This window comes from Rutilus rutilus (assembly GCF_951802725.1).
Source record: "Rutilus rutilus genome assembly, chromosome: 2".
Classification (NCBI taxonomy): Eukaryota; Metazoa; Chordata; class Actinopteri; order Cypriniformes; family Leuciscidae; genus Rutilus; species Rutilus rutilus.
In genome coordinates this window covers 37,839,055-37,854,675 of record NC_140210.1, presented here as the reverse complement: position 1 = coordinate 37,854,675, position 15,621 = coordinate 37,839,055, and the positions used below count along the sequence as shown (strand labels likewise).

Genomic DNA, 15,621 nt, shown 5'->3' with positions numbered 1-15,621 from the left:
ATCATTTGGATGGTTAAACAACCTGTTCTGGTGATATTGGTGACTTTCCCCGCTCCCCCCAGCGTTCCCAGGCGGAAAACCAACCTTGCAACTTGGGCACTACCGTCCCGGCAAGATAGAAATTGGAAGTCTCGTGAGAAGCGAGAACTAGAACGAGAACGAGCGCGAAACACAAATTGCTTTACGGCAATTCGACATAAACACACACGCATGTATGATGTATTACCAGATTACCCACCTCGGTAGACATAGCTCCACGCGATACAGTTGGCTTGCTCTGATCAAAACAAACGCACATGAGCAGCGGTAGAGAGGGGGAGGAGGCCGCCGCAAGTGAGTTTTTTACGACCGTGTTGTGAAATATACGCCCACCACAGCTGTAGGGGGAGCTCGTGGGGAAAACATGCGACAACAACAGGGAAAATCAGCGAAGAAGTGACTAGAGTTCGCTAGAGTTACCGAGTTCTCCTTTAATTGAACATTTAATTTAATATTCAACAGTAATATTGATCTGCCTGCACTGACAACATTATATGAGAACTGAACTGAGCTTCTCCAGAGCGGCTATATACATAAAAAAAAATGAAAAATTTGGAATAGAAGTGAATCAACGTAACTGATGCCATAGGTCACATGACAGTGACAACATGGCGGATGTAGCACGTCTAAATTTCATTCATAAGATACTGAATGTACTTTAACGGTCACGAAGCACGTTTCAAACCAAATGTAGTACCTACATATAACAGTACATGATTTCGGACAGCGACTATTTAAAAAAAGTAGAAATAAAAACTAGGTAAACTGGTTGACCTCAGTGACAGTAAAAAATGGGATGGAAATAAAAAGGAAGATATGTAAAAATTAAATAAATAAATACAGTAAACAGAAGAGAAAAGCTTCACGGCCTCTTTACTACATATACACATAGAAACACACCGACACATCTGGAGCATTCTTGACATTCTTGTGTGGTGAACGTTATTGTTTAGCGTCAGATTGATGAATAGAGACTGACGCCCACATACACAGGCCTATATATATATATATATCCAAATCTATGCAGATTTTGGGGCAAGATCATATTGTCAGTATAGACACAGTATAAGTCTGATTGATTATTTCCCAAACCAATGGCTTTTTTATGTTAACAATATAATTTGATACACATTTTGTGTATGTGTGTGCGCACACATGTGGAGGCAAAGAGTTCCTTAGGAGGTTTTCAGTGTGTTCATTATGGGTTGAGATGAATAGTGTGTGTGTGAGTGCACACTGAGTTCAAATGAATAGTTTCATTGTGGCATCATGAGGAAAAGGCCTTCTTAAATCTCTATTGTACTCACTCAAACTCAGACTGAGATATCATTGTGTAGTGGATTACACTCCTTAATACTCTTACAACTGCATTTGAGCTATCACTTTAAATAACTAGATAATAGCTTCCGAAACTGATTATCTTGCAGTCGATATATATGAGCCCAAAGTTAACTGCCAGTGACGGCCATTTCAGAGGCTTTTATTTTACAAAAATAATATAAAGGAAGTGTGTAGGAAGTGGGTGTGAGATCATGGGTGTCCTGACTACATTGGGTCTCCTCGAACTGCAAGGAGTGGGGGAAAGGTCAAAAGTGGAGGATCAGTCCAGGGTCAGTGGGTGAGAGGTGGCCCAGTTCCACTGTACACAATTCAGAGGGCTTTTTTTTCTGCACCACCACCTATTAAAATAATAATAGTAATTTAAAATACATATATTTTTAATTAGAAATAAATAGAAAGAAAATGGTTTCCCAACATCTATATGAAAAATAGTATATGTAGAGGTTAGGTTATAGAATAGCTCTCTTTCAGGTCTTCTTGCGCTTGATCGGACATAGTCAAACAAAATTACGTCAAAAAACGCCAGTCACGGCGAGTATACTAATGAACATAGTCTGTTATATCTTAAGTGAACATAAACGGTTGAGTAATAAAACACATGTTTAATAGTATATTGGATCCGTGCAGCTCTTAAAGAGACAGCAGCCTAATAAACTTGCTGATGTCTTTGTTTTAATGTTAATCAACAACAAAGGACAAAGAAAAAAAAGACTGAATAACTTTTGTAACTTTAATAAGGATTAATCCATATTTACTTTATACAGTGAAGTGCTATTTTACAGTTGATTATTCATTTCCTCAACCTGAAAATTACTGTTGGAGCTGGACTTACCTGAAAAACATGAAAAGCAGAGTATGTTTGTTCTATTGTATTTGTGCTATTGCTGGCAATTTGATTATTTGTTCTTTTTTTTATTATTACTGACAGTTTACTTGTCTTTAAGAATATTTAAAAGTTTGGCTAGTAGTTTTTGGTGTCACACAACCTTATGGTTACGGGTCAAAAATAACGAAGAAAATATTTTATTTATTTATTATAAATGACTGGGCCAGTAGAAATAAACCTTAGCACTGAGCCATGGGGGTGATTTCGGACACAGCCCATGTTTACAGTGAAGTGGTGAAAACCCAGGTGTTTCTTATCATCTGTTCTGAGTGGTGTTTTTCACACCGCTCCTCTAGGCTTGGCTCCTATCATAAGCCAAAACATGGGCTGACTTGATGATGATGATGATGATGAAACAGAGGCAGCTTCTTCTTTAGAGTGTGAGTAAATCTATCACAGGGTGATACGCTATTTGAGAGGGTGGTGGATTAAACATGGTCCTATTCCAGGGTTTTTCCTGCATTGGCAATATTTTGGCAGCCACCAAACTGAATCTTTGTCCCACCAAATATTTAATCGATCACAGGGTTGGGCGATATGGCTGAAAACTGTATCACGAATCACGATATAAGTGTTTCATATCGGTCGATATCGATAATTATTGATATTTTTATGACCTATTTAAAATAAGGACCAGGAGACAAATAGATTACATTTAAACATTTTTTATTTTAAACTTAACCTTCCTCTGATTATAATCTTCCTCTGATTAGAATACGTAAGAAATGCTTAATAAAGTGTAATAAAATAGTGCAAAGTGTTAAATATAAACAGAGAAACCGACGACGGTCTAGCATAATTTGCAGACGACACTGGTCTGACTACGGTCAGACTTATAAAATCCAAAAAACTGCCGTACTGGCGAGCTGACTTCTCCTGTTTTATCAACAATCGCTGCGGCACTCATTTTCCACTTACCACTCCACGCCGGTTCTGTTACTGAAGAATCCAACACGAGACAACGATATGGCGCAACCAAACTGTTACATGACCGGCTGTTAGCGTGTCACCCCCTACGTTGCTAGGTTACCAGAGAGTGAGTGCCTTTGTTCACGCAACCAAACTTGCTTCGCAACCTCTGGTTTCTTCCGACGAAAAAAAAAAAAAAAAAACGCATTTTGTATTGATATTGATTACGTGTCTATCGCGATACATATCGTTATCGTTTTATCGCCCAGCCCTAATCGATCATTTAATGTGACGATACCTTCAGTACCCACTGATAGCTAGCTGCTTTAAAGGAACAATACGTAATTTATGCCGCTAGAGGTCGCTTATTCAAAACAAAGGCGTAGCTTGATGATGTAGTGGAACTATTATTATGCCGCAGACGCCACTTCCGCTTCTTCCAGTCATGCGTATGTGGGATAACGCAGCACTGTTTTAGCATATTAGATACATTTGAGTGTGTTGAAAGTTATTGTATAATGCTAATCTGTGCGTTCGCTTCTATGCGGCTACTATGAGGCACTTGTTGCACATTGCACTGAGCTAGGCATGGCAAAACATGGCACTCACGGTAAACCAAGAAAACGAGATTTAAACATAATGGGCCCTGTTTTAACGATCTAAGCGCAGGCCGCAGGTGCACTTAGGGCATGTCCGAATCCACTTTTGCTAGTTTGACGACGGGAAAAATGGTTGGCGCATGGTCTAAAAAGGTTGTCTCTATACTCTTAATGAGTAATGGGTGTGTTTTGGGCGTAACGTTAAATAAACCAACCAGAGTCTCATCTCCCATTCCCTTTAAAAGCCAGTTGCGCTCGTGCCATGGCGGATTCGCTATTTACATGACGGAATTTGCAAGCGGAAAGACTGAACGCGTCTCAAGAGTGCAAACGAATCTGCTTGTGCGCGAGGTTAAAGCGCGCAAGCAGACCATCTACGGGACAAGCCGGATTCCACCATATCTTTGTGTACACAACATTAATCTTTTACATTGTTATCCTTTTATTTTTAATATTTGGCTAGTTTGTGTGCTGCTGCGCATCCCTGTGTGTGTAATAAGCGTAGTGTATGTGCGTAGTGGACACGCCTATAGGCGAACATTAATAACACGCTCTTTAAATAACAAAAAAAATACTGCACCATTGACTTTAGACCAGGTTTCAGTTGGTCAATGGCGCAGTCTATTTCAGTTCCTCAAAACAGCAACAAGCCAACAATGCGTACATATTGTGCCTTTAAAACACTACCAAGTGCAAAGGCCAATCAGATGTGTTTATGTTAGTCCCAATCCCCTCAACACTGCTCAAAACAGCTGAGTTTTTGTTCAGCGCGAGTTCTGCACACTCACGAATCCTTTCATTATAACCAACTAAGCATAAACATGATGTCAAAAAGACATCATTGACATCAGCCCCACAGTGGCTACAGCACTCGGTATCGGTTTTCATTCAGTTACTTACTACTCTCCCATTGTGTGCAATAACGTATGCAGTACTTTACTGTTTATTGTGCAATAACCTGTATGATCTGCTGTGAAAGATCTGTGCAATACTTGACTGCTCACTACTTGTGCCAATAGTATGCAAAACAATGCAACACTTACGTCTCTTCTGTTATATGCCACAACTGTGCAATAAGTGTGCAATAGTCAATACTCCACACAGCCTTGGTATATATATAAATTGAACGTTTAGTTTGCACTAGTTATATGTGACTGCACTGATTTTGCTGTACTTTGTATTGTGACAATAAACTCTTGTTTTTGCAAGAGTGCAGCTTTGTTTACCTCGCATTGCAATTGACAGCTTTAAATTATTATAATGCAAAATGTAATGAAATGTGTAATTTAAAAGTAAAAAAAACAATTTGGAACATTTCTTCATATTTATACAGTGCTTTGTGCCCTATTTTTACAGACTTTATTTACAGTGTATTTTTCATGCTGTTAAATACACACTGCCAAGTTTCTGAATTGAAAACCGTATTTAAATGCGCAGTTGAATCCGATAGATGAGCTGAGCTGCTTTTCCATCAACAGGCCAAACGGTTTTAAGAACGGTAAGGAGCGGTTCTGGTTATATTACCTCTTGAGTTTGGTTGGGCACGGCACATTACAAACCGTCCTCAGCCTGGAATAATCAGAACGGCTGGCTAACCATGCTGGTAAAATGCTACACTGCCACACAGGATTGGTCACTTAATAGTTTCTCTGTAGCTGGCCAAGCATGTTATTTGAGTGAAGTTAACACAAGTTAATAATAAAATTGAAAGAAATATCTGATCATCAGTGACAATCAACGGAGAGCTTACATATCACTTATTTATAAAGCTTGAATGATCGGGATCAGCCATTCATGATGACAAGAAATCGGTAGTTGGTATCGGCTGCAAAAATCCTGATCCTATAGGTTAGTATAGGATATAGTATAAATTATGGTTTAACATGTTCTTAAACGTAATAAAAACCAAACAATTTTTTGCAGGAAACAGTGTATAAAAGGAATAGTTCACCTAAAAATGAAAATTCTGTAATTTCCTCATCCTCATGTCGTTCCAAACTGTGCATGCATTTTTTATTTTAAATAAGGCAGTCCTAGGTCATAATAATAATAATAATAATAATAATAATAATGTGTTTGCTAATGTTTTGAAGGCATGTAGATTCACAACTGCTCTTGGAATTATATATATATAAAAAAAAAAATAATAATAATAATTTTCAATAGATTACTAAATTACTAAAAACAAAAAGACTGGCGTTTCAATGACTAATATATCTGAACTACTTTAAAAGTTTATTTCTATCTGTCTTAACTCATAAACTCTAAGTCTAAGATCTCTCGTTAATGAATTAGTACGACACCTAGATTCCCCAAATTAAAGGGCCGAGCTAATTAAAGCGCTTTGTGCCTGTTCTACCACCCTCCTGTGAGACAGTATCCTGTGACATCACTAATCATAGTTGCTACGGCAGCAGTTGTCCTGGAAACCTGGTTGCAAACACCTGTCTGTGACCACTCCCAATGTCTCCCATTCGCATTACAACACAAGCTGATCAAATCTCTATAACAGTAGATGTGAGTGTTTGATAAATGTCTAAAAATAACCAGGAAGCAGAGTAGAGTATATCCGTCATGTTTCAGATCCACGGAATGTTTATAATGTATTTGCATAAAACACAAGCCTTCCTTGTGCAAACCAACTGATCTATTAGTGAATAAAAAAACATGATCAGCTAAACAAAGGATTGTATGTCACTGTTACTCTACTGCAATGTATCCTGTGTGTGTGTGTGTGTGTGTGTGTGTGTGTGTGTGTGTGTGTGTGTGTGTGTGAGTGAGTGAGTGAGTGAGTGAGTGAGTGAGTGAGTGAGTGAGTGAGTGAGTGAGTGAGTGAGTGAGTGAGTGAGTGAGTGAGTGAGTGAGTGAGTGAGTGAGTGAGAGAGTGAGAGAGTGAGAGAGAGAGAGAGAGAGAGAGAGAGAGAGAGAGAGAGAGAGAGAGAGTGTGAATGAGGAAATCAGTACATCTCTTCCTGGAGTGGATCATTATGGCTGTAGTTTATTGCTCCATTTTAAAGGTTATCTAAGATTGTATGAATAATGGGATTGTTGAAAGAATAGTAGCCGCTAGTGTATCTCACACAGATACAGTATTATATAGACTAAGTACCCTGTAAAATACCAGACCCACCCAGAGTCAGGGGACTCTGAGACACACTGACCTGGAGAAGTTCTCTCTTTCTTAAATACACAGATGAATAGACATGCGCACACACACACACACGTGGTCATGTACACAAACACAGGAAAGAGTGTGCACATCCTTCTTTCTAATGTGACAGACGAGAAAAAAAACCAAGCTTTTTTCTTTCATATATCATTACTAACAAGTATTTTCAAAAACGTTGCTTCTCCATTCCCACTTTGTGCTATATAAATAGTAAAATTTTATAAAAAGACTGTAAAGTTTATGTGTAAATATTCTGTTAGGAGTATGACCTCAAAGGCATGGGCGTCGGAACCATTGTATATGGGTGGGACCGGACCCACCCACTTTTTAAGATCAATGATATTATACCCACTCACTTTTACCGTCTCTAATTCAGCGCATCTGTCTGTTCGCTTTTCAGAGCGTCGTCAGTCAAATCCATTCCAATTGAGGAATTAAATAAAATATTTTTTTTAATTAAAATTAATAAATTAAACTCAATTTCCGCTGAATCGCTAGTACATTATATTTCTCAACGAGCCGCAACTGACGAAAGTAACCGCCCGTTGTACCTTTCCAGTCAAATATTGCGTTGCAAACATCAATAACAGCTTTAAGTTGTCATTGCTGGGAAATTACCATATTAGGAGGATAATCCACGGATAGCTGTGCATTTAATGCACGACGTGGAGGCAAAGCACCGCTCGACGTTAAGTGGAGTTTAGTTTACTTGTTTAATTAAAAGGCACCAGAATGAAATGGTATTTACTCCAGTAACATTTTTCTGGGGGAGGACCCACCCACTTTTTGCTCAAAGGTAAAAGTGTCATTTAGATTTTTTTAAATAAAAATACAATAAATCCTAAAGCTAAATCTAATCCATCAATCAACCATAGTTTATTTGCTCTTTTTTTTCCTGACCTTATACAAAAATCTTTTCTGCTTAACAGAATGATTCAGGAAGCGAAAATGATACTCTTATCAGTGACATAACACCGGGAAAACCCCCCAAATTCAAGCTCAAATTCAGTGTATTCTCTCAGAGCAATCCGATCTCCAAAGAGAGTGCCTGAAACCCTGAATCCTAAATTGAGCCTGGAAATCCAAGCGAGCTGTGGGAGTGACGGAGAGCTGACCGGTCTGATAAAGGGAGAGACAGACAGAGAGAGGGGAATTTTGGAGTTAAAGGGGGGGGGGGGGAGCAGCAGAGCAGCTGGTGTTTCACAAAGAGGAAGGGGGAAGAGAGAAGAGATAGAAGCAAAGAGAGAGAGAGAGAGAGAGAGATTACAGGCGCTACTACACCCTGCGGATCAGTTTACAACACCCTAACTGTTGCATGCTCTCTCAGACAAAGAGCAACAGGACAGTGTGGATGGGAGGGGAGGATGTGTCTCTCTGCAGAGTATGCTGGCTTTCACAGCATTAAATATTCATCACTCTGGGGTGTATTAACAGGATGGCATCCAAATAAATGATTTCACGGGGCGGGCCGAATTGAAATTCTTGCATTGAACCAGGAAACTGTGGTTTTTAAGTGCTTTATAAAAATCGGAGATTAGCATAACAATAGGACATTAATTTAACACACAGAGAGAGAACAAAGTCTAATCGTGTACATCAGTGACATTTCTTCCTGAATAACAAATCAAGCAGTTAAACCACAATGAACAATTAGATCAAGAGAATGAGAGAGAAAGAGAGCATTTACGCAGCGATTGAGTACTTCGCATCAAGATCAATGTATGGAGGACTAGCCCAAGGCACTGAAATAATGAAAGAGTGGTTTTAGTAATGGAACAGTTATGCAAGCTGCACTAATGCTCCAGAACGTTGGATAATGAGTAGAACTCATCACGGACACAGAACTGATGACGTCACAATGGGGAGGAGCTTGAATTAAAAAAAAAGAAGGGCTTTGGAACACATGGCCAGAGTTTGCCTTCATGAGGTCATGAGAAAATGCAGCTGTTTTACACTTGGGGGGAAAAAAAATGGGGAGGGAAGCGATCGAGTTTCTGAACCACCCATCAAAGTTATTAAACCAGCTGTTGATTAGCTTAAAGACAGGAATACGCCAGACCAGTATGCTCTTCACTGGAAATCATGCACTGATATTACAATACTAGTTGATACAGATAAGCCGATAAATTATTTTCATGGTATAACCAATAAATTAATACATTGTAGATTAAATTCTTGTGCAATGAGGGCTAGACAATACTCACTCTCCTCCAACAACGTTTCACTCATGAGAACGCAGCAATAACGTAGCAAACAATGACAATCCAATCAACTTTAATCAATTGACAGCAAGGGTAATATAAATGTAAAACTAGAGGAAGCAAACATGCGCAATAAAATATCCAATAGCAACCAATACTGGTAAGATAAAAGATCTCAAGCTACATGTGAACATGAACACTGGGAAACAGCCCTATGATGACTTAAAGCGATAGTTCACTTTGAAATTAATTTTTGATATGTTTTAGCTTACCTCAAGGGCATCCAAGATGTAGGTGTCTTTGTTTCCGCAGTAGTTTCAATTTTGATATTTTTAGGTCAAACCGTTCTTGTCTGTCAGTCATATAATGCAGGTCGATGGTCACTGTCTCAAAACACAAGCACAGAGTCCAAATTAAAACAATTCCCCATCGTCCAAATTAAACAATTCCCCATCATAAGTACACATTGATGGCCTAAGACACAAAACGAGCGGTTTGTGTGAGAAAACGAACAGTATTTATATCGTTGTTATCTCTTGAAAACAGCACACGTCCAAATGATCTGACGGCGCGGGCGGGTATAGATATAAACATAGATGTCGCCTTCGTTACTGCAGTTCATTGGAACGAAACCGTAGCCAAGGCGACATCTATGTATATATCTATACCCGCCCGCGCCGTCAGATCATTAGGACGTGTGCTGTTTTCAAGAGATAACAACGATATAAATAGAAATACTGTTCGTTTTCTCACACAAACCGCTCGTTTCGTCTCTTAGGCCATCAATGTGTACTTATGATGGGGAATTGTTTCATTTGGACGATGGGGAATTGTTTTAATTTGGACTCTGTGCTTGTGTTTTGAGACAGTGACCATCGACCTGCATTATATGACTGACAGACAAGAACGGTTTGACCTAAAAATATCAAAATTGAAACTACTGCGGAAACAAAGACACCTACATCTTGGATGCCCTTGAGGTAAGCTAAAACATATCAAAAATTAATTTCAAAGTGAACTATCCCTTTAAAGGGGTCCTATTATGCCATTATACGAAGTCTTGATTTTGTTTTTGGGGTGCAGAATATGCTTGATTGTAAAAAAAAAAGCATTATTTCTTCACATATTTTACATTATTACAGGTCCTCAGTCCGGTTGAATGTGTCGTTTTCGATGAAGCCCCTCCTTCCGAAATACGAAATGTGCTGTGATTGGTTAGCTGGTCCGGTGTGTTGTGATTGGCAGTGCTTATAGTGCGTGTTCGGGAAATGTCCTGCCCCTCCACAACTGGGAGTTCTTTTCTAGTGTAAATATTAACGATGGAATCGATTTCAGACAGCTTTTCAGTCTTAGTAAAGCAAGCGCTTACAAAAGCTACAGTAAACACTACATCAATACTGTAATGTTAGTCAGCAGGCTAGCAGAGGCAAAGCTTTGCCCTGCATTAACATCATAGCTATATAGCAACTTATGAGCTTATAATTGGAACTGTAAATTTAAAACAACTACAAATAATAATAATACAAGTTGTGATCCATAAACAACAGATTGTCTCGACAAAATGGCAATGGCTACGTCTTTCAGGAGAAGCTTTTGAGCGCATAGCCTGCATTGTACTCTCTTCTGGAAGTTGTTCTCCGTAAAATGTGGAGCGCACATATAACCGTTGAGGTTATAATGTTCAAGGCACAGTGTTAAAAATAAATTTCAACCTTAGGGTTTGTTAACCCTAGGACAAACTTTTTCCAGCGACAACAACTCTTCTCTAAAGCAGCCCAAGAGGGCCTCACCCCTTTGTTGCGTGTTCCCGGGGGCAGGGTTTATGTCAATTTTAGGGTTTGTGATGTCACCAACCCAGGAAGAAGCTCGTTGTAGTCCCTACCAGCCATTTGTTGTAGTCCTTAAAATTTCAGTAAAAGAAAATATCTCCCTTTGCATTGAACTTCGAGCGTCGTAACTTTGCAAATGTGGTTTATGCTCAAACAGCAACATTACACAATAACTAAAGTTAAAAAAGTGAAATCATAATCAACGACCCCTTTAAATCATAAAAAAAAAAACACACAAAAGGCAAAAATAAAAAACACAAAGAAGCAAATGGTACCCCTCAGCAACAGTATTGAGAGATGGATATTTACATAAACCACCAGATAAATTCAAGTCAGTCCAATCCAGGTGGTCAACACAAACATGACAGCAGCGAGTCACCAGTACACACACACACACACACACACACTAGGGGTCAGTAAATAGGCTGAGGGTGTGGCGGTAGAGCACAACATGAAGTCAATGGTGAATACGATCTGGAGCTGTGGTAACACAATGGAGTCCATTATGCCTGAGCATCAGTCTCATGCCCTCATGATCCCCTCCAAAACTGCACAATCAGCCAAACACATCTCAGCCACACACATCACAGCCAATCAGATCTCAGCAATAACTTTTCTGGCCAACAGAGATGCAGACAGATACTAAAAAAGTGCGCTCTTCTTGGCAAGCTCATCTTTGAGCATCCTCGCCAAATCAAATCCAAATGTCCAAATCCAACAACATACTCTTTCCTATCACACTCTTAAAAATAAAGCACTGATTTTTAGCACGGATGGTTCTTCAGATTATTAAAACGTTCTTCAAAGTAAGAAAATAATGACTAAGAACTGTGCACTAAATGGTTCTTCTGCGGCATCGCTGCAAAAAATAAATAAATAAAACACCAAAAATACAATTTCTTTTTTTTTTGGGAGGGGGGTTAAGACTAGGCTAATTCATTCATGAGTTGTTTTGAGTCTGACTGTGGTTTGGTTTTGGTTCACAAAACTAATCAGAACAATTTGTTAGTGGATCAGACTCAACCAGAGTTCTTGAGTAACTTGAGTGACTAAATGTATGGGGGCTGATCTACTTTATTCCATTTTGAGCTGAACTACTTTAACCCACTGTGTTCATTGCACTAAAACTGCTTACTAGATAAAATTAACTTCCAATTTCCACTGATACAAAATGAAACCAAACGTACACCTTATTCTATAGACCTACATACAGGCGCATTGATTTGCTGATGGTATGTACTTATTGACAAAAACAATACGCAACTGTGTTAAAAGCCAGTGAAGTGAAGACAGGACAGCAAAAAGGGAATTAACCTACTCTTCAAACCCCATTAAGCAGGTCTAATGCGTAGAGGGCTGGGAACTTACTTAATAAAACACACAGATACACAACAGGAGTTCACAGGGATAAGGCTTTGCGGAACATGCTAGCCTAGCACATAACATTAAGTTCTGTCAGCTCCATCTGTGAACTGGTAATCTAGTGAGCAAATAAACTGTTAGGTTGTTAGCTTGCGCATGCATCTGTGTGCAGAATCGCCTGCTGTGAGGATAAGACAGATAAGATCATTGCATCTCAATTTGAACCTTGAGGGCTCTCTCAACAAAACTAAAACAAAAATGATGCTCATTATGTGAATCAGCTATTGTCATTCAGTCGCTGACATAATGCTTAGTCATCCTATGTGTGGACACGAGCGTGTGCATGAGGCTATGTCCACGTTGTTGGTTGTAACCATGTAGGAGATGCTTCATGAAACAGGGAAAATATGTGTAGGAGTCGGACTATGACTTTGTTGGTGTTTTCAATGTTGTCTGCAAGTATCTGGTCACTTATGACAACAATCAGTCACATTCAGCAACATTACACGAATATCTACAAAAAGGTTTAAATTGGGAAAACAGTGGTGGCCTTAAAGAAGCTTTAAAAGATTAAAGTGCAGTAGATACATTAACTGGACTAGTGAAAGTCAATGAATCAGCCAGAATGATTCATCTGCCAATACTTGGTCAGTTTCAGCATATTATCCAAATAACTGATTTAATGGAAGGGTTCTCCCTTTTTTCAGATTAAAAATCTTACCACAATTTTTTTCTGCTTTCAACTTTTCAAAAAATTGGCTTTTGTTTCAAAACTCTATGACTTTCTGTTTTCTGTGGAACATAAAAGATATTTTGAGAAAAAAAAAATGTTTGGGGTGAATTACTCTTTAAAGCATGAATGTAAAAATTGCATCAATTTTCACCACATGAAATGCACTATACATAATATTATTCAATTCCCAAAAAAATTATTGAAAACAGAAAAAATTTACAAAATAGTGAAAAGGAAACAAAAAAGAATCCTTCGGTTAAATCGACTAAACTGGTTATTCGGATAATCTGCTGAAAATTCCTAAATATCATTGGTTCAGTCTGTCTGATATATCGACTATCTAGTCCAGTTAATGGTGCAATATGTTGCTCTTTTAAAGCTCCTTGTTGAACATTTGTTTTAAACTGCTTTTGAAATTTTTCCCACAGAATCTGGTCAGCATATGTGCCCATGTTACATAACACAAGTGTGCTGGCTTACATTTAACAGACCATGAAACGAAATACACATAAAATATTTCGGTTACACTTTCCAGAAGTCATAAAAGGGTGAAGACTATCTATACAAGGCCTAAACTTAGTCTTCATTTTCCTTGTTTTACTTCAGTAAAATTTTGTGTTCACAACTCTCTGGCACACCACAACGAGAAAACATAAATATTGGTGTTTAAAACAGAGCAGGTCTGAAACAACCCAAGCTCAACAGGGTTTTCCAAATGAACGGCAGTATATTTAGTGTACAACCCAAACATTTTGACTTGTGTTTAGCCACCACGAATGTCTCTTTACACCATAATGGAGGAGAAATGGCCCCTCAGATGAAGGGTGGATGGGGGACTCCGTCGCTTTAGAGATAAACTCAAATCATTCTTCCATTCAGATGAGCTTTCTAAGTGAAAGTGAATGCATCTCATGGGTCTTAAAAGCAACTGTATTGTCTGCCCCCCAAATCCATGGGATTATACTGGTATAACAACACACGTGAGGGGTTTTAGGATCTAACTAGAAGGGTGCAATACTCTAACTGTACATTTTTGAGGGGTTTATTCTGTAATAAGCAGTCAACTTACTTGGATGGAGTCATTTGCCATGGTTGTATCTGGATTGGGGTTTGTATCAGGACACCCAATTTGTCGTTCCTCCTCTTCCTAGATTCTCAATGATCGCCGACAGACAAACAATGTCAGCTTTCAATGCAACCGTTTAAGATCCAACAGCGGTTGAACGACTTATTAAAACTCTGTGCATATAATAAATGCTGTTTCATCACTGTCAGACCTGATGCAGGTTGTCATTTGGACAAAACCGAAGCTTCGAAAATTCCTTCAATTTAAAATAAAACAACTGCATGTAAAACATGATATAAAAGCATTAGCTACATAAATGGCAATGTTCAATCACACTATAATCTGGCATATCGACAGCTTGCAGTTAAGTTGTATGTATTTTTCCATGATAGCGCCCTAAAATAGTTCTTCTGGTGGAGCTCGTTACAGATGCATACATGTACCGCATTGGTCAGGGTAACTGGTCAAAAGAGTTGAGCTTTTCTTCTTCATCTGAAAACACCAACGCGTATAATTCAGTTCAACAGCTAGCTCATTATCAAACGAGGCCCGAAGTGTTCACATTCACAGCCGGTGAATAATACAACAATCCGCTCCTCTGGAAAAAGATACGGTCGCCGCTCTCCAGTGTGCTCCTCGCGCGCCAGTGATGAGGCTCGTGTACTCTCTCCCGAGTCCGGGCGCGAGCATTGTGGACGCAGGCAGTGCGCCGGTTGCGCGCTCTTGGGGGTCACGTGATCTCGCATTGTGTTCACAAGCAAATGAATTTGGTTTCATCACTCCCTCGTGGCAAACAACATTTCCAGCTGTTGATTCACACCGCAAAATATATATGTTCAAAGGTTACAGCGGTTGACAAATCTGTATTTTAAAATAAAAAGTCGTATGTTACTATGACAAACATTTAAGCTTTTAAACTGAGTGTCTTTCAACTAAGACTAAATTTACTTCAAAAAAAATTAAGGCTAAGATATTGTAGACATCCAAAATACAATACGTAATCTTGTGTGCGACTGTCATTACTTTTCTCTGAAAGACCAATGAAAAATATAAGCTTCTTTCCGCCACAGAATAATAATAATAATAATAAAAAAGATAATTGTGACTTTTTTCCTCGCAGAGTTGACAAGCTCACATCTTGCTAAAGGGACCAAAAATATTGATGACTCAACCTGCACTACACTGATTTTTGACCAATCAATTCTTCCCCACGAAAAAACAAAAAAACAGCATACAGGTGTAGAATGAGTTATAAAAACGTGAGATTTTTATATTTTTTTATATATTTATATATGTGTGAACTAATTCTTTAAATTGCTTAAAACCATTACTTAAAATAATTTAAAAACTATTCCTATCATGATGCTTGAGATCATCAGTATAACATCTTATAACAGCTACCACTCGAGACGTAAGATTTGAGTTTGCACACAGATTAAATAAACTGTAAAATGAAAACATTTATTTGTTACCTTGTAGATAAGTAC

At 38.6% G+C, this 15,621-nt stretch overlaps 1 protein-coding gene across 1 annotated transcript in view; it reads right to left on the bottom strand.

Moving 5' to 3' along the window:
• pkn1a (protein kinase N1a) overlaps positions 1-14,817 on the bottom strand; it is a 50,261-nt gene extending 35,444 nt beyond the window's left edge. Inside the window, exon 1 of the mRNA XM_084401878.1 lies at positions 14,138-14,817. Within this exon, the coding sequence (XP_084258004.1) occupies positions 14,138-14,158 (21 nt within the window). The 5' untranslated portion in view covers positions 14,159-14,817. The remainder of the gene's footprint in view (positions 1-14,137) is intronic.
• Between the last annotated feature and the right edge of the window lie 804 nt (positions 14,818-15,621).